The sequence below is a fragment of the Morchella sextelata genome (assembly GCF_020137385.1).
Source record: "Morchella sextelata strain SCLS chromosome Unknown scls_7, whole genome shotgun sequence".
NCBI classification, from domain to species: Eukaryota; Fungi; Ascomycota; class Pezizomycetes; order Pezizales; family Morchellaceae; genus Morchella; species Morchella sextelata.
In genome coordinates, this window is record NW_025408622.1 from 768,146 (window position 1) to 786,432 (window position 18,287).

The 18,287-nt window shown below is 49.7% G+C and overlaps 7 protein-coding genes across 7 annotated transcripts; all 7 read left to right on the forward strand.

Annotated features, from left to right (window-relative positions):
- Positions 1-208: 208 nt before the first annotated feature.
- Positions 209-1,721, forward strand: H6S33_011891 (uncharacterized protein; the record flags this gene model as incomplete). The annotated part of the gene is made up of 3 exons (XM_044843243.1): positions 209-226; positions 558-1,118; positions 1,173-1,721. The coding sequence occupies 3 exons, from the start codon at positions 209-211 to the stop codon at positions 1,719-1,721; spliced, it is 1,128 nt and encodes a 375-aa protein (XP_044695559.1).
- A 1,031-nt stretch (positions 1,722-2,752) lies between these two features.
- H6S33_011892 (uncharacterized protein) lies at positions 2,753-4,804 on the forward strand (the record flags this gene model as incomplete). Its single annotated transcript, XM_044843244.1, has 1 exon — positions 2,753-4,804. The coding sequence occupies one exon, from the start codon at positions 2,753-2,755 to the stop codon at positions 4,802-4,804; it is 2,052 nt and encodes a 683-aa protein (XP_044695560.1).
- A 77-nt stretch (positions 4,805-4,881) lies between these two features.
- Positions 4,882-8,439, forward strand: H6S33_011893 (uncharacterized protein; the record flags this gene model as incomplete). Its single annotated transcript, XM_044843245.1, has 1 exon — positions 4,882-8,439. One exon carries the CDS (start codon positions 4,882-4,884, stop codon positions 8,437-8,439), a length of 3,558 nt encoding a protein of 1,185 aa, XP_044695561.1.
- A 1,211-nt stretch (positions 8,440-9,650) lies between these two features.
- Positions 9,651-9,971, forward strand: H6S33_011894 (uncharacterized protein; the record flags this gene model as incomplete). Its single annotated transcript, XM_044843246.1, has 1 exon — positions 9,651-9,971. The coding sequence occupies one exon, from the start codon at positions 9,651-9,653 to the stop codon at positions 9,969-9,971; it is 321 nt and encodes a 106-aa protein (XP_044695562.1).
- A 2,754-nt stretch (positions 9,972-12,725) lies between these two features.
- H6S33_011895 (uncharacterized protein) lies at positions 12,726-13,763 on the forward strand (the record flags this gene model as incomplete). The annotated part of the gene is made up of 1 exon (XM_044843247.1): positions 12,726-13,763. The coding sequence occupies one exon, from the start codon at positions 12,726-12,728 to the stop codon at positions 13,761-13,763; it is 1,038 nt and encodes a 345-aa protein (XP_044695563.1).
- A 51-nt stretch (positions 13,764-13,814) lies between these two features.
- Positions 13,815-14,576, forward strand: H6S33_011896 (uncharacterized protein; the record flags this gene model as incomplete). The annotated part of the gene is made up of 1 exon (XM_044843248.1): positions 13,815-14,576. The coding sequence occupies one exon, from the start codon at positions 13,815-13,817 to the stop codon at positions 14,574-14,576; it is 762 nt and encodes a 253-aa protein (XP_044695564.1).
- A 77-nt stretch (positions 14,577-14,653) lies between these two features.
- H6S33_011897 (uncharacterized protein) lies at positions 14,654-18,211 on the forward strand (the record flags this gene model as incomplete). Its single annotated transcript, XM_044843249.1, has 1 exon — positions 14,654-18,211. One exon carries the CDS (start codon positions 14,654-14,656, stop codon positions 18,209-18,211), a length of 3,558 nt encoding a protein of 1,185 aa, XP_044695565.1.
- Positions 18,212-18,287: the final 76 nt, after the last annotated feature.

The following is an 18,287-nucleotide window of genomic DNA, read 5'->3' on the forward strand; positions in this document are numbered from 1 at the left end:
TACTTATACTCCGAAGGCTTCTATTCTCTGCTCCTAACTCCTTACTAAGTTCCGGTGGGCCTTCCCTCAGTACCGGAAACAATACCACCACTACCCCGCTTTCCTCTAAGCGTCAGCAGGTGTTTCCGATACCCAAGGCAACCACCTTTAGTCAAAGCCTTTGTAACACCTGCAGCCTTGGTTGCCACACAACCGAGGACCTGCATGAATGAGCTGCCGCTCAGGTGTAAGCTTAATCATTGCTGTAGAGCTTTCGCTTATTGTAGACTTCCCTAGCATAGTCCCTGCCCTTCGGCGGACTTACAATGCTCAGAGGATCTAGAGGATCACCGGGCAATCAGAGCTTCACTCTGGCCGGTCTTCTAGTCACTGGCGAGGCATAGACTCGTCAGTCATTGCTCCCATGAATAGGTCCTCTTCCTAGCGCCCGGAATGTAGTTACTCTGACAGCTGGTAGCTAACCACACTGCCGGTACTTGCATATCACCGTGCAACTGGCTTCTAACAATAACTCTCAGCATGTAACCGGGCCCTGTGTGTACTCATACACCAGACAGTTGAAATGGCTCCGTTACACCTTGACACCAATACAACAAAACCTACTACTGAAAAACAGCACTGGAATCGCCTGGCGAGATAGACCAGCGATCCTAACCAACGACATCCAAGGAGCATTCAATTGTGTCGATCACCTACTCCTCGCGGAAATCATGCACCAACAAAAATTCCCCACCTATCTGACAGAATGGTGCAAGGAATTCAACACCGGCAGAAAACTACAGTTCCAATTCAATCACGAGCTAGAGGAACCACAGCCCTATGATTCTGGAGTGCCGCAAGGTAGCCCCATGTCTCCGGTACTATTCATGATCTATGCCGGAGTAATTCTGGACCCAACTAGCAGCCCAAAAGAGATGGACACAACTTACATTGATGACGATGCGCTGGTGCAAATATCCAAAACACCAGGCTTTACAATCAAGAGAATGGAGGAACGAATGAGAGAAAGACTAATTAAAGCTGAGCCACTCCAAATTAAATACGACCCGGATAAATCCGATCTGATCTTCTTCCGGCCCACCACATCATCCACACAACAACCACGACTTCCAGTCAAAGTTAACAACACCAATATATACCCCAAGGAGAGGCTGAAATATGTAGGAGTCTAGATAGATCCGACCCTCTCCTTCCGGCCCCACATCGAAGCAGCAATCGCAAAAGGCCTAAAAGCCCTCCACCAAATCCGAAACACCGCCCGCCTGCCAGGGATAACAGTCAAGACAGTTCACCACCTAATAACACAAGGCTTCCTTCCAAGCCTGCTCTACGGATCTGAGGCTTGGTGGACTGGCGCAGACCATGTTATTAGATCGCTCGAACCACTATACAACGAAGCTGCCCGGATCATCACGGGCCTACCTCGATGGACCAAGAGAGCTAAACTCCTTCGAGAAGCAGGACTACCCCCCCTAGAACACCTCCTAACATATCGCTCAAGAAAGTACGGAACCAGAATACTCTGCACCGAGGCAACCCACCCCAACAATGAATCCCTGATCGAGCTCCTCCCATACAGAGAAGCAAACATCAAAGGGACAGGTCTACACCGAATCGCCTCCCTCCTACTCCCATACCAAACCCCCGGAAATGCGAGAGACAATTGGAATCAAAACAAACTACTACGCTGTTACGGGCATGCCAAGTATTTACGGGAGTGAGAGAAAGGCTAGTAGATACCCCAATACCCTCTGTACGCTAATATCAACTCTTGACCACACTCGCGGAGTGTGGTGCGACCAAATTACGACCAAAAAACCCAGAGTCATAAAAAACACGTTTTCGACCCCAATAATAACCCCCGGAGCGTCAAACCGCCGGAGGGGAGTGTTTTGGTACCGGTGGATATATGAGGGACAGCTGGAATCAATCGGATCGAAGATCGGACCGCTCGGAGCGAATCGGCGCAAGCTGCCAGCCGACCAAGTACCTATCGGCGGTACCTGTGGGCATGAGAGGACTCTGCTATGTGGGAAAGCGATGTGGGAAGAGGCCTGAGTAGGTAGCCTTGCCGGCCGAGACCTCCGAATAGCCGATGCTGACGATTATCCACCAAGACGGCCGATGGAGAAGAAACATCGACAGGGAAACGTGCATTAGAGTGGATAAATAGGTTGAGGGGTTTCAGCGGATTTAGGAGTTTGGGTTACGGACTTAGGAGTTAAATGTTCTTGGTTGTTTTTCAGGGTCTCGGGCATGCCCCGAGTGTATTCTGTATTATTAGTAGACTGGGTCCTCGAGACATAAGCGAGGGATATAAATACTGTGTCATTCACTGAGTAGCCAAACCATCATCGGCGAAATCAGAGTCTTAACAATATAAATCGTTGATACGCGAGCTACAACTTTATTTGACTATACTTTCTGAAATACTTTACTCTACGGTGACTTCGAACTCTACCTGAACTATTACGTCGAAGACGGTCGAACATCACACGCTAAACTCTAGTGAATCTTGGTTGATAACGTAACTCGCAGGGCCCGTATCGGATCAAGGAGAATTATACTCGACGTTGACTGAGGAGACCTTGGAGACTTCTACCTTTGTAGCTGTTAGCCGAACTCTGAGCTCTGCGTAGTGTACTCTTGTGGTCTGGTACGCATCCCTCACAGTATATTGTTACTCACAAGTTCACTTGGAGTAACGAAGTCACCTCGAAAGGAAGAACTATCATCATTATCCCCTATTACAATGACTGCCCGAAGGGATAATTATTTCATAGATACCTCGGCTGCAACCGAGGAGGCCGGGGGGGAAGATTCTATGGTAATATCAAGGGCTGCTAGCCCAGATCCCCTACTCCAGGGAGGACCCTCTACACACACTAGGCAATCGAGTAAACGCTCTACTCAAGCCCAGTTTACGAGGTATATGCAGGAGTTTTTGGATACCCATGCGGCACAAATGAGGTATCTGGGTACAGCAGGACAGGCAATGTGGCAGGAGCTACAAAACCTTCAGGAAAAAGTGCAAGGGGGCGGGCAGACCCTGGATAAAAAGGTACGATCAGAAGCCATTGCAACAAAGCAACATCTCGAATCGCTCTTCGAGCTCGTCGCAAATGTTCAACGAATACAAGAAGCCGCACGAGCCGCCGACCATGAGGTTCTGGATCGTAATCATCTGAATACCCAGAACCAGTTACAGGAGGCGGAGCGACAGTTGAGGATGATGAGGGAAGAGCGAGAACAGGAGAAAAGGGAACAACGAGAGCTGTTGGTACAAATTAAGCAATCTGATGAAGCAAGAAACCAACGGATAGCCGAGATGGAGGAACGAATACGACAACGTTTGTCGGTAGTACCCTCCGTGGCTAGTGCTCCCTTAGATCCTAATGCACCCCAAGCGGTTTCTGTTGGCAATGGCAAGAACCCCGAAAATGCTGGCCCCCAAACCTCAGGGAATGGCAAGCAACCAGAAGGAGCTGGCCCAGTAGGAAGAAATGGAGGTAGACAACCGGAGGACGCCGGCCCAGTGCAGGGAAATAGTGGCAGGAGACCGGTAGGAGCTGCCCCAGTCGGCGGAAATGGAGGAAATCAACCTCCTCAAAACCCACCAAGAAGAAACCTTGGGGGAGACCCAGAACCTTCCGACGACGATGACGACGATAACAGTGAATGGTCGCACGGTCGGAAGAATTGGAGAAGGAACCGAGGCGGGAACCGGAATTCGGCGCCGCCTGGAGACGACGATATGGTAGATTCGCTTGCCAAAATACCCTTCGAGTTCGATAATGCCAGGAAGCATAACCTGCGGCATTGGCTCATGGAATGCGAGATCTACTTTGAGCAGAAGCCCAAGAAGTTCCGAACGGACAGGAACAAGGTACTGTTCGCTGGAACATATACGTGTGGGTTGGCGAAGGAATGGTTTATGGAGTATATCGAGACCAAGATGCTAGGTCCAGCAGCTGCAGACTACGCTACTTGGACCCGGTTCCGGCAGGAGATTAGGAAACGCTTCTTAAGTACTCAAGAGGCTATGGAAAACGCGATGAAGATGCAGCAGTTTAAGTACTCTGCTAACATCGGAGACTACCTGACAAGAATGGAGATTATGAACCAGCATGCTCAGATGAAAGGAGCATCCTATCGTGCCGCCCTGCTCCAAGGACTACCAAATGAAATCCGGGAGCGCCACTCACGCTTCGATCCAACTGAGGACGACTCCGAATACATCCAACAGTTGGAACGAGCCGGTAAGGCTCATGAGGCCTATCAAGAGCAGATGAAGATGTTGGGGAAAGCGGAGTCGAGAGGAAGGGAGGCGAATAATGGTGGGAACTCGCGGCAAAAGGAGAAGGGGTTTAAGATCAAGGGGAGGGCTCAGACTGAGGAGAAAGAAAAAGGGCAAGATAAGAAGAGCACCGGCAAGAGCAAGTCGGGGAACAAGCCAATATACCACGACTACGACGAAGCCACCAAAGGAGTTCCACAGCCGGTCCGAGAACAGCGAAAGACCGATGGAGCCTGTGTGCGGTGTGGCCGAAAGGGTCATCTTTGGAAGTGGTGTCGTTCAGATGCTAACAGCAGTGCATCTATCTCCTCTTTCTCCCGAAAGCGTACCCGCGATGACGATGGCGACCACGATATGGAACCACCGGAACCCCAACCTCAGAGGAAGCGAATGAGGCACCGTGCTAAGAAGCCGGCTGCGACGGCTGCTGCGGAGTACACCAGTGGGCAAGCGTTTGTGCGAGAACGCGGATCGGAATCTGAGATGGATTTCGATGAGGATTTTTAAAAGGGGACTCTGATGAGTCAGGTCAGGAGTATCCCCAGATTGCTATGTTATCACTGACGGAAAACAACAAAAAAAATATGAAAAGAAAAAGGCAGGAAGGGAGAGCGTCCCAACCGGAGAAAAAACAGAAAATTTTGGAGGAACCTATTCATGGTCCTCGACCTATCGTTAATCAGTTCCTTTGTTTTGCGGAAAAATGTTTACCTTGTAAGGTGTTGTTGGATACTGGTGCAACTGGTCCTGTTTTGTCTGCTGTTTTTGTTGATAGTTTTGAGGTCCCGAAGGTGAAACGAGACGTCCCGGCCCGGGTATTTGGATTTACGGGAGAAGTTATGAAGGGCACGGGACACGCCTTTACACAACCATTAATTATAATGTCAAGGGGGCATCAAACACAGTTGTCATTCGAGATCGCCCCTCTCCCGGTTGGCATCGATGCAATATTACCGAACTGGTGGTTGAAAGAGCACAAGCCGGTTATAGGGGCAAATGGGGAAGTTTCCTACGATGGTGAGAACTGCAAGAGTCGATGCTTCACTGACAAGGAACCTCAAATAGAAATGGACGAGGGTGTATTAGACGATCCGGAGGCCCAATTCATCGGTAGTATTTGTCTTCTGGAAGATGAATCGGTTAACCTCCGCGAAACTCTTCCCTCATGGCTCCATGGGTTCCTTAAAGTCTTCCTACCATCGGAAGCAGACAAATTACCACCGCATCGATCTTATGACCACGCGATAGATCTCGAGCCAGAAAAGCAGCCACCATGGGGACCCGTCTACTCCCTATCCGAAGTCGAACTGAAGGTGCTTCGAGAATACCTAGATAAAATGTTGCGATTGGGAAAGATTAGGCCAAGCAAATCCCCGGCAGGAGCCCCAATCCTATTTGTGAAGAAGAAGGACGGTAGTCTGCGACTTTGCGTTGACTACCGTGGACTTAACCGTGTGTCCATCAAGAACAGGTATCCGTTACCGCTTATGGACGAGCTGCGAGATCGAGTGGCAGGCGCGGTTATCTTCTCGAAGATTGACCTGAAGGAAGGTTACAACCTCATCAGGATCAAAGACGGCGACGAGTGGAAGACAGCCTTTCGTACGCGGTACGGGCATTTTGAGTACCTCGTCATGCCTTTTGGGCTGGCAAATGCGCCGGCGACCTTCCAGAATATGATGAATGATGCGCTGAGGGAATTTTTGGATCAAGGTGTAGTAGTATACCTTGATGATATCCTAATATATAGCAAGTCTAGAGAGGAACACAGGGAGCTGGTCGGCAAAGTACTTAGCAGGCTACAAGAATACAACCTAGTCGCCAACCCGAAGAAATCGTTCTTCGAGCTCACCGAAATCGAGTTCCTCGGATATATCCTTGCCCCAGCAGGCGTCACCATGGCACTGGATAAGGTCATGTCTGTTACGAATTGGCAAGCCCCGCGCAGCGTTAAGGAAGTACAGATCTTCATGGGCTTTGCCAACTTCTACAGAAGGTTTATCCACAATTTCTCCGGGGTCTGTAAACCCATTACCGATTGTCTCAGGGGTGATGCTAAGAACTTTGTCTGGTCCATGACGGCCCAAGCAGCCTTCGAAAAACTCAAAACCCTGTTTACGTCTGCGCCGATCTTGGTACACTTCTCTCCAGATCGCCAGACTATCGTGGAAACGGACGCAAGTGATTTTGCTATCGCCGCAATTCTATCCCAGGTTATTGACGGAAAGACTCACCCTGTTGCCTTCTACTCTCGAAAACTTAACCCAGCGGAACTCAACTACGACGTCTGGGATAAGGAGATGTTGGGAATTGTGTCAGCCTTCAAGCAATGGCGTCACTACCTCGAAGGACCTAGCCGAACGGTTCTCGTATATACGGATCACAAGAACTTGGAATATTTTTCAACAACCAAGGTTCTTAACCGACGACAGGCAAGGTGGGCTGAATCTTTGGCGGAATTTGACTTTAAGATTATTTACCGCCCAGGAACCAAAAATGGGAAGGCAGATGCACTATCGCGACGGCCGGAGTACCGTCCTGAAGGGGGAGGCACGCTTGGGAAACAGCCGATAGACAGGTTCTTTAAGCCCGGACAGTTGGTGGAGGAAGAGTTTGTGGTATCAGCGGTGTCGCTTGCCTCCAAGGGGGTGATTGACTGGTCTAAGAACTTTCTGGATCATGTCAGGCAGGCGGCATCGGGAGACCCGACATGGGTAGGACTGAAAGAGAGAGTTGAGCAAGGGGAGAAGCTGGGGGAACTGAAGGATATCGTTGAGAAAGACGGGCTACTCTTCTATAAGAACCGACTCTACATTCCGGCAGACGACCGTATTAAGATCCGAATTGCACAATCAGAACACGATTCGAAGGTGGCAGGACACTTTGGACAAGATAAAACTTTGGAACTTATTACGCGCAACTTCTATTGGCCAAAAATGAACGAGTGGATTGATGATTACGTTCGGTCATGTGACGAGTGCCAGCGCAACAAACCCAGCCGCCATAAGAAATACGGTGCGCTTCTTCCACTGTCCACACCACACTCCGTCTGGCAATCGATATCAATGGACTTCGTCGTACAGTTACCGGAATCAAAGGGATATAACCAAATCTGGGTAGTAGTCGATAGATTCTCGAAGATGTCGCACTTCATCCCCCTAGTAGCAGAAACGACCGCGCAGGATTTAGCGAAGATATTCCTCGGTCAAATCTGGCGACTCCATGGGCTGCCTCTTGATATAGTTTCCGACAGGGACGCCAAGTTTACTTCGAGTTTTTGGGCATCCCTTATGGAATTATTGGACGTGAGGATAAGAATGAGTACGGCTTTCCACCCTCAGACCGATGGGCAAACAGAGCGGGTCAACCAAACCCTCGAACATTACTTACGAGCGTTCTGCAACTACGAGCAAGATGATTGGGCAGAGCTACTCCCTTTGGCGGAGTATGCTTACAACAACTCGGTTACCACCGCCACGGGTCAATCTCCGTTCTATACCAATTACGGTTACAACCCAAGAACCAACTGGCCGACGGAAGCCGAAGTGGTCAACCCAACCAGTGACCTGTACGCTCACTTTATCCGGGGAGTTCATGATTCTGCTCTCGCTCGCTTAACAGATACCAGGGAGAAGATGGGGAAATACTATGATCGAAAAAGGGACGAACCGCCTAACTTCAAGGTGGGAGACATGGTTATGCTCAATGCGACCAATATCAAGACACGTCGCTCCACCAAGAAACTCGATCACAAGAAACTCGGCCCGTTTAAAATCATCCGACTAGCCGGGAAACGAGCCTGCGAACTGGAACTGCCGCCACAAGTCAAAATCCATAATGTGTTCCATATTGAACTCTTGGAACGGTATCGACAGAGCAGTATCCCAGGCCGAGAACAACGTCCCCCAACTCCCGAAGAGGTTGATAAGGAAGGAGAGGTGCTGTACGAAGTGGAAAGTATCGTGGGGAGCCGGAAAAGTAGAAGAGGATTAGTGGAATACCTGGTGAAATGGCGGGGCTATTCGATGAGTGACTGTACGTATCAAGTCATGGACGCTATGGATGAGGAAGTACTTGACCTTGTCCGCGACTTCCATCGAAGGAACCCCAAGGCCGTGAAGGACCAACGCCTGAGACTATAGAGGTACCCTACGGGGCTAAGTCCTTCCCCTCCACAGACACCGCGGGTGATATGTGGAGCAGGTTTACTGGAACCATAGTCTGTCAGAAGATGTCCCGAGACGTGACACCCTGGAAGGGGGGTAAGCTGTTACGGGCATGCCAAGTATTTACGGGAGTGAGAGAAAGGCTAGTAGATACCCCAATACCCTCTGTACGCTAATATCAACTCTTGACCACACTCGCGGAGTGTGGTGCGACCAAATTACGACCAAAAAACCCAGAGTCATAAAAAACACGTTTTCGACCCCAATAATAACCCCCGGAGCGTCAAACCGCCGGAGGGGAGTGTTTTGGTACCGGTGGATATATGAGGGACAGCTGGAATCAATCGGATCGAAGATCGGACCGCTCGGAGCGAATCGGCGCAAGCTGCCAGCCGACCAAGTACCTATCGGCGGTACCTGTGGGCATGAGAGGACTCTGCTATGTGGGAAAGCGATGTGGGAAGAGGCCTGAGTAGGTAGCCTTGCCGGCCGAGACCTCCGAATAGCCGATGCTGACGATTATCCACCAAGACGGCCGATGGAGAAGAAACATCGACAGGGAAACGTGCATTAGAGTGGATAAATAGGTTGAGGGGTTTCAGCGGATTTAGGAGTTTGGGTTACGGACTTAGGAGTTAAATGTTCTTGGTTGTTTTTCAGGGTCTCGGGCATGCCCCGAGTGTATTCTGTATTATTAGTAGACTGGGTCCTCGAGACATAAGCGAGGGATATAAATACTGTGTCATTCACTGAGTAGCCAAACCATCATCGGCGAAATCAGAGTCTTAACAATATAAATCGTTGATACGCGAGCTACAACTTTATTTGACTATACTTTCTGAAATACTTTACTCTACGGTGACTTCGAACTCTACCTGAACTATTACGTCGAAGACGGTCGAACATCACACGCTAAACTCTAGTGAATCTTGGTTGATAACGTAACTCGCAGGGCCCGTATCGGATCAAGGAGAATTATACTCGACGTTGACTGAGGAGACCTTGGAGACTTCTACCTTTGTAGCTGTTAGCCGAACTCTGAGCTCTGCGTAGTGTACTCTTGTGGTCTGGTACGCATCCCTCACATACGCGACCACCTGTTGGAAGAATGGAATATACAACCAATACCGGACTACCATCACCGCGGGGATTTCCGCCCCCCTTCCAAGATTGCGAAACTCACCCTAATGGAAGCGAAAAAAGTCTTTCGAATCCGGTGCCAAACTACCCGAATCGATAAACACGCGGTACATACAGACCCCGAACCATGCCAGTGCGGTATGGAAAACTCAGCGAAACATATACTTATGGAATGCCCAGCGTGGGCTCGAATCCGCGCCCCCCTGATAGAAAAGATCCCCGGAGCGATGACCTGGGAAAACTGGATGTTTACAAACTTGAAAACGGACCTTATCTTACAATTTGCAAAAAATTCTCAACTCTCGAAGTGGTACGAGTCGGCGGAAGCGGAGGCGGACCTGGAAGAGGGGATGGAAGAAAATGATTAGGGACGGGATTAGGAAGGGTGGTTTCCTTTTACCTTTTTAACTTTGGTTTTACTTTGTTTTGATGGATCCAGCGCCCGAGTTCGCTGAGATATGCTATTTCTCCTTGTCGCTGGGTTGTTTCTGGTTGAGTGTCGTTCTGGAATTTCTTTACCCTTGTTCGTGTTATTTGTGTTTGCTTTTGCTCTTGTTCGTTTGTTCGTTTGTTTGTGTTTGTTGTTTTCTTTCCTTTCGTTCTTTTGTTCGGTTTGTGTTTAGGCGGTTGGGTCGGCGTGCGATAAGTCTTGTACTTCAAAGCAATATAAGTTTCTTCTTCTTCTTCTTCTGTACTTTACAGTTACGAATACTATTTGGTTCGCGCTACGTCATAGGGTTTACCCGGTATACTAGACCAGGTACAACCATCCATAGTCCATAGTCCACAGTCCCCGTTCTTGCCTTAGGTGTACCCTTCGGCCCCATAGTCCATAGTCTATACTCCACGAACCTCCTACGTCCACGTCTTCGCCTCAGTTGTATTCCTTGGCTTCATAGTTCCTACGCCTATAGTCCCCGTTACATTCCTACGATGGTGAGAACTGCAAGAGTCGATGCTTCACTGACAAGGAACCTCGAATAGAAATGGACGAGGGTGTACTGGACAATCCGGAGGCCCAATTCATCGGTAGTATTTGTCTTTTGGAAGATGAATCGGTCAACCTCCGCGAGACTCTTCCCTCTTGGCTCCCTGGGTTCCTTAAAGTCTTCCTACCATCGGAAGCAGATAAGTTACCACCGCATTGATCCTACGACCATACAATAGACCTTGAACCAGGGAAGCAGCCACCATGGGGACCCGTTTACTCCCTATCCGAAGTTGAACTGAAGGTGCTTCAGGAATACCTGGACAAAATGTTGCGATTGGGAAAGATTAGGCCGAGCAAATCCCCTGCAGGAGCCCCAATCCTATTTGTGAAGAAGAAGGACGGTAGTCTGCGACTTTGCGTTGACTACCGTGGACTTAACCGTGTGTCCATCAAGAACAGGTATCCGTTACCGCTTATGGACGAGCTGCGAGATCGAGTGGCAGGCGCGGTTATCTTCTCGAAGATTGACCTGAAGGAAGGTTATAACCTCATCAGGATCAAAGACGGCGACGAGTGGAAGACAGCCTTCCGTACGCGGTATGGACATTTTGAGTACCTCGTCATGCCTTTTGGGCTGGCAAATGCGCCAGCGATCTTCCAGAATATGATGAATGATGCGCTGAGGGAATTCCTGGATCAAGGTGTAGTAGTATACCTTGATGATATCCTAATATATAGCAAGTCTCAAGAGGAGCACAGAGAGTTGGTCGGTAAAGTCCTTAGTAGGCTACAAGAATACAATCTAGTCGCCAACCCGAAGAAATCGTTCTTCGAGCTCACCGAAATCGAGTTTCTTGGATACATCCTTGCCCCAGCAGGCGTCACCATGGCAATAGATAAGGTGATGTCTGTCACGAATTGGCAAGCCCCGCGCAGCGTTAAGGAAGTACAGATCTTCATGGGCTTTGCCAACTTCTACAGAAGATTTATCCACAATTTCTCCGGGGTCTGTAAACCCATTACCGATTGTCTCAGAGGTGATGCTAAGAACTTTGTCTGGTCTATGACGCCCCAAGCAGCCTTCGAAAAACTCAAAACCCTGTTTACGTCTGCGCCGATCTTGGTACATGTGAGGGATGCGTACCAGACCACAAGAGTACACTACGCAGAGCTCAGAGTTCGGCTAACAGCTACAAAGGTAGAAGTCTCCAAGGTCTCTTCAGTCAACGTCGAGTATAATTCTCCTTGATCCGATACGGGCCCCGCGAGCTACGTTATCAGCAAAGATTCACTAGAGTTAGCGTATAGGATTCGACCGTCTTCGACGTAATAGTTCAGGTAGAGTTCGAAGTCACGATAGAGTAAAGTATTTTCAGAAGTATAGTCAAATAAAGTTGTAACTCGCGTATCAACGATTTATATTGTTAAGACTCTGATTTCGCCGATGATGGTTTGGCTAGTCAGTGAATGACACAGTATTTATATCCCTCGCTTATGTCTCGAGGACCCAGTCTACTAATAATACAGAATACACTCGGGGCCTACCCGAGACCCTGAAAAACAACCAAGAACATTTAACGCCTAAATCCGTAACCCAAACTCCTAAGCCCGCAGAAAACCCCTCAACCTATTTACCCATTCTAATGCACGTTTCCCTGTCGATATTTCTTCTCCATCGGCCGTCTGGTGGGTAATCGTCAGCGTCGGCTATTCGGAGGTCTCGGACGGCAAAGCTAACTACCCAGGCCTTTTCCCACATCGCTTTCCCACATAGCAGAGTCCTCTCATGCCCACAGGTACCGCCGATAGGTACTCGGTCGGCTGGCAGCTTGCGCCGATTCGCTCCGAGCGGTCCGATCTTCGATCCGATTGATTCCAGCTGTCCCTCATATATCCACCGGTACCAAAACACTCCCCTCCGGGGGTTTGACGCTCCGGGGGTTATTATTGGGGTCGAAAACGTGTTTTTTAACTAGGAAAACCGCAACTCCGCATTTAGTCGCATATTGATCGCACCGTACCTCGTAGGTGCGGACCGGAGTTGATAGTGGTGTTGCCATTAGTATTAAAGGGTATAGGAGTATCTACTAGCCTTTTTCTCGCTCCCGTAAATGCTTGGCATGCCCGTAACACTTCTACACAAACTAGGTCAACAAAAACCCGCTCTGCTCAAGCCCAGTTTACGAGGTCCATGCAGGAGTTTTTGGATACCCATGAGGCACAAATGAGGTATCTTGGTACAGCTGGACAGGCCGTTTGGCAGCAGCTACAAAACCTCCAGGAACAGGTGCAGGGGAGTGGGCAGATCCTGGATAAGAAAGTACGACAAGAAGCCATCGCCCAGAAGCAACATCTCGAATCGCTCTTTGAGCTCGTCGAAAATGTTCGACAAGTACAGGAAGCCGCACGAGCCGCCGACCACGAGGTTCTGGATCGCAACCATCGGATTACCCAGAACCAACTGTTGAAAGCGGAACGACAGCTGAGAGTTGCAAGAGAAGAGCGAGAGCAGGAGAAAAGGGAACAGCGGGAGCTGTTGGCGCAATTCAAGCAGTCCGATGACGTAAGAAATCAGCGAATAGCCGAGATGGAGGAACGACTACGACAACATATGTCGGTAGCACCCTCTATGGCGAGCGCTCCCTTGGACCCCAATGCACCCCAAACGGTTCCTGTGGGCAATGGCAAGAAACCCGAAAATGCTGGCCCAGTAGGAGGAAACGCTGGTCCGGTAGGAGGAAATGGAGGCAGGCAACCGGAGGATGCCGGCCCAGTGCAGGGAAATAGTGGCAGGAGACCGGTGGGAGCTGCCCCAGTCGGCGGGAATGGTGGAAATCAACCTCCCCAAAACCCACCAAGAGGAAATGTTGGGGGAGACCCAGAACCTTCCGACGACGATGACGACGATAACAGTGAATGGTCGCACGGTCGGAAGAATTGGAGAAGGAACCAAGGCGGGAACCGGAATTCGGCGCCGCCTGAAGACGAGGACATGGTAGATTCGCTCGCCAAAATACCCTTCGAGTTCGATAATGCCCGGAAGCATAACCTGCGACATTGGCTCATGGAGTGCGAGATCTACTTCGAGCAGAAGCCCAAGAAGTTCCGAACGGATAGGAACAAGGTACTGTTCGCTGGGACGTATACGTGTGGGTTGGCAAAGGAATGGTTTATGGAATATATCGAGACCAAGATGCTAGGACCGGCAGCCGCGGACTACGCTACTTGAACTCGGTTCCGTCAGGTGATCAGGAAACGCTTCTTAAGCACTCAGGAGGCTATGGAGAACGCGATAAAGATGCAGCAGTTTAAGTACTCTGCGAACATTGGGGACTACCTGACGAGGATGGAGATTATGAACCAGCATGCTCAGATGAAAGGGGCATCCTACCGCGCCGCCTTGCTCCAAGGGCTACCAAATGAAATCCGGGAGCGCCACTCACGATTCGACCCAACAGAGGACGACTCTGAGTATATCCAACAATTGGAACGAGCCGGTAAGGCTCACGAGGCTTATCAAGAGCAGATGAAGATGTTGGGGAAAGCGGAGTCGAGAGGAAGGGAGTCGAATAATGGTGGGAACTCACGGCAAAGGGAGAAGGGGTTTAAGATCAAGGGGAGGGCTCAAACTGAGGAGAAAGAAAAGGGGCAAGATAAGAAGAGCACCAGCAAGAACAAGTCGGGGAAGAAGCAAATATACCACGACTACGACGAAGCCACCAAAGGAGTTCCACAGCCGGTCCGAGAACAGCGAAAGACCGATGGAGTCTGTGTGCGATGTGGCCGGAAGGGTCATCTTTGGAAATGGTGTCGTTCGGATGCTAACAGTAGTGCATCTATCTCCTTTTTCTCCCGAAAGCGTACCCGCGATGACGATGGCGACCACGATATGGAACCACCGGAACCCCAACCTCTGAGGAAGTGTATGAGGCACCGTGCTAGAAAGCCGGCCGCTACGGCTGCAGCGGAGTACACCAGTGGGCAAGCGTTTGTGCGAGAACGCGGATCGGAATCTGAGATGGATTTCGACGAGGATTTTTAAAAGGGGACTCTGATGAGTCAGGTCAGGAGTATCCCCAGATTGCTATGTTATCACTGACGGAAAACAACAAAAAAAATATGAAAAGAAAAAGGCAGGAAGGGAGAGCGTCCCAACCGGAGAAAAAACAGAAAATTTTGGAGGAACCTATTCACGGTCCTCGACCTATCGTTAATCAGTTCCTTTGTTTTGCGGAAAAATGTTTACCTTGTAAGGTGTTGTTGGATACTGGTGCAACTGGTCCTGTTTTGTCTGCTGTTTTTGTTGATAGTTTTGAGGTCCCGAAGGTGGAACGAGACGTCCCGGCCCGGGTATTTGGATTTACGGGAGAAGTTATGAAGGGCACGGGACACGCCTTTACACAACCATCAATTATAATGTCAAGGGGGCATCAAACACAGTTATCATTCAAGATTGCCCCTCTCCCACTTGGCATCGATGCAATATTACCGAACTGGTGGTTGAAAGAACACAAGCCGGTTATAGGAGCAGATGGGGAAGTTTCCTACGATGGCGAGAACTGCAAGAGTCGATGCTTCACTGACAAGGAACCTCAAATAGAAATGGACGAGGGTGTATTGAACGATCCGGAGGCCCAATTCATTGGTAGCATTTGTCTTTTGGAAGATGAATCGGTCAACCTCCGCGAAACTCTTCCCTCTTGGCTCCATGGGTTCCTTAAAGTCTTTCTACCATCGGAAGCCGACAAACTACCACCGCATCGATCTTATGACCATGCGATAGACCTCGAACCAGGAAAGCAGCCCCCATGGGGACCCGTTTACTCCCTATCCGAAGTCGAACTGAAGGTGCTTCAGGAATACCTGGACAAAATGTTGCGATTGGGAAAGATTAGGCCGAGCAAATCCCCTGCAGGAGCCCCAATCCTATTTGTGAAGAAGAAGGACGGTAGTCTGCGACTTTGCGTTGACTACCGTGGACTTAACCGTGTGTCCATCAAGAACAGGTATCCGTTACCGCTTATGGACGAGCTGCGAGATCGAGTGGCAGGCGCGGTTATCTTCTCGAAGATTGACCTGAAGGAAGGTTATAACCTCATCAGGATCAAAGACGGCGACGAGTGGAAGACAGCCTTCCGTACGCGGTATGGACATTTTGAGTACCTCGTCATGCCTTTTGGGCTGGCAAATGCGCCAGCGATCTTCCAGAATATGATGAATGATGCGCTGAGGGAATTCCTGGATCAAGGTGTAATAGTATACCTTGATGATATCCTAATATATAGCAAGTCTCAAGAGGAGCACAGAGAGTTGGTCGGTAAAGTCCTTAGTAGGCTACAAGAATACAATCTAGTCGCCAACCCGAAGAAATCGTTCTTCGAGCTCACCGAAATCGAGTTTCTTGGATACATCCTTGCCCCAGCAGGCGTCACCATGGCAATAGATAAGGTGATGTCTGTCACGAATTGGCAAGCCCCGCGCAGCGTTAAGGAAGTACAAATCTTCATGGGCTTTGCCAACTTCTACAGAAGGTTTATCCACAATTTCTCCGGGGTCTGTAAACCCATTACCGATTGTCTCAGGGGTGATGCTAAGAACTTTGTCTGGTCTATGACGGCCCAAGCAGCCTTCGAAAAACTCAAAACCCTGTTTACGTCTGCGCCGATCTTGGTACACTTCTCTCCAGATCGCCAGACTATCGTGGAAACGGACGCAAGTGATTTTGCTATCGCCGCAATTCTATCCCAGGTTATTGACGGAAAGACTCACCCTGTTGCCTTTTATTCTCGAAAACTTAACCCAGCGGAACTCAACTACGACGTCTGGGATAAGGAGATGCTAGGAATTGTGTCAGCCTTCAAGCAATGGCGTCACTACCTCGAAGGACCTAGCCGAGCGGTTCTCGTCTATACGGATCACAAGAACTTGGAATATTTTTCAACAACCAAGGTTCTTAACCGACGACAGGCAAGGTGGGCTGAGTCTTTGGCGGAATTTGACTTTAAGATTATTTACCGCCCGGGAACCAAAAATGGGAAGGCAGATGCACTATCGCGACGGCCGGAGTACCGTCCTGAAGGGGGAGGCACGCTTGGGAAACAGCCGATAGACAGGTTCTTTAAGCCCGGACAGTTGGCGGAGGAAGAGTTTGTGGTATCAGCGGTGTCGCTTGCCTCCAAGGGGGTGATTGACTGGTCTAAGAATTTTCTGGATCATGTCAGGCAGGCGGCATCGGGAGACCCGACATGGGTAGGATTGAAAGAGAGAGTTGAGCAGGGAGAGAAGCTGGGGGAAATGAAGGATATCGCTGAGAAAGACGGGCTACTCTTCTATAAGAACCGACTCTACATTCCGGCAGACGACCGTATTAAGATCACAATTGCACAGTCAGAACACGATTCGAAGGTGGCAGGACACTTTGGACAAGACAAAACTTTGGAACTCATTACGCGCAACTTCTATTGGCCAAAAATGAACGAGTGGATAGACGATTACGTTCGGTCATGTGACGAGTGCCAGCGCAACAAACCCAGCCGCCATAAGAAATACGGTGCGCTTCTACCACTGTCCACGCCACATGCTGTCTGGCAATCAATATCAATGGACTTCGTCGTGCAGTTACCGGAATCAAAGGGATACAACCAAATCTGGGTAGTAGTCGATAGGTTCTCGAAGATGTCGCACTTCATCCCCTTAGTAGCAGAAACGACCGCACAGGATTTAGCGAAGATATTCCTCGGTCAAATCTGGCGACTCCATGGGCTGCCTCTCGATATAGTCTCCGATAGGGACGCCAAATTTACTTCAAGTTTTTGGGCATCCCTTATGGAATTATTGGACGTGAGAATAAGAATGAGTACGGCTTTCCACCCTCAGACCGATGGGCAAACAGAGCGGGTCAACCAAACCCTCGAGCATTACTTACGAGCGTTCTGCAACTACGAACAAGATGATTGGGCAGAGCTACTCCCGCTGGCGGAGTATGCTTACAACAACTCGGTTACCACCGCCACGGGTCAATCTCCGTTCTATACCAATTACGGTTACAACCCAAGAACCAACTGGCCGACGGAAGCCGAAGTGGTCAACCCAACCAGTGACCTGTACGCTCACTTCATCCGAGGAGTTCATGATTCTGCTCTCGCTCGCTTAACAGACACCAGGGAGAAGATGGGGAAATACTATGATCGGAAAAGGGACGAACCGCCTAACTTCAAGGTGGGAGATATGGTTATGCTTAACGCGACCAACATCAAGACACGTCGCTCTACCAAAAAACTCGATCATAAGAAACTCGGTCCATTTAAGATTATCCGACTAGCCGGGAAACGAGCCTGCGAATTGGAACTGCCACCACAAGTCAAGATCCATAACGTGTTCCACATTGAACTCTTGGAACGTTATCGACAGAGCAGTATCCCAGGCCGCGAACAACGTCCCCCGACTCCCGAAGAAGTCGATAAGGAAGGAGAGGTTTTGTACGAAGTGGAAAGTATTGTGGGAAGCCGGAAGAGCAGAAGAGGATTAGTGGAATACCTGGTGAAATGGCGGGGCTATTCGATGAGCGACTGTACTTACCAAGTCATGGACGTTATGAATGAAGACGTACTTGATTTAGTCCGCGACTTTCATCGAAGGAACCCCAAGGCCGTGAAGGACCAACGCCTGAGACTATAGAGGTACCCCACGGGGCTAAGTCCTTCCCCTCCACAGACACCGCGGGTGATAGGTGGAGCAGGTTTACTGGAACCAT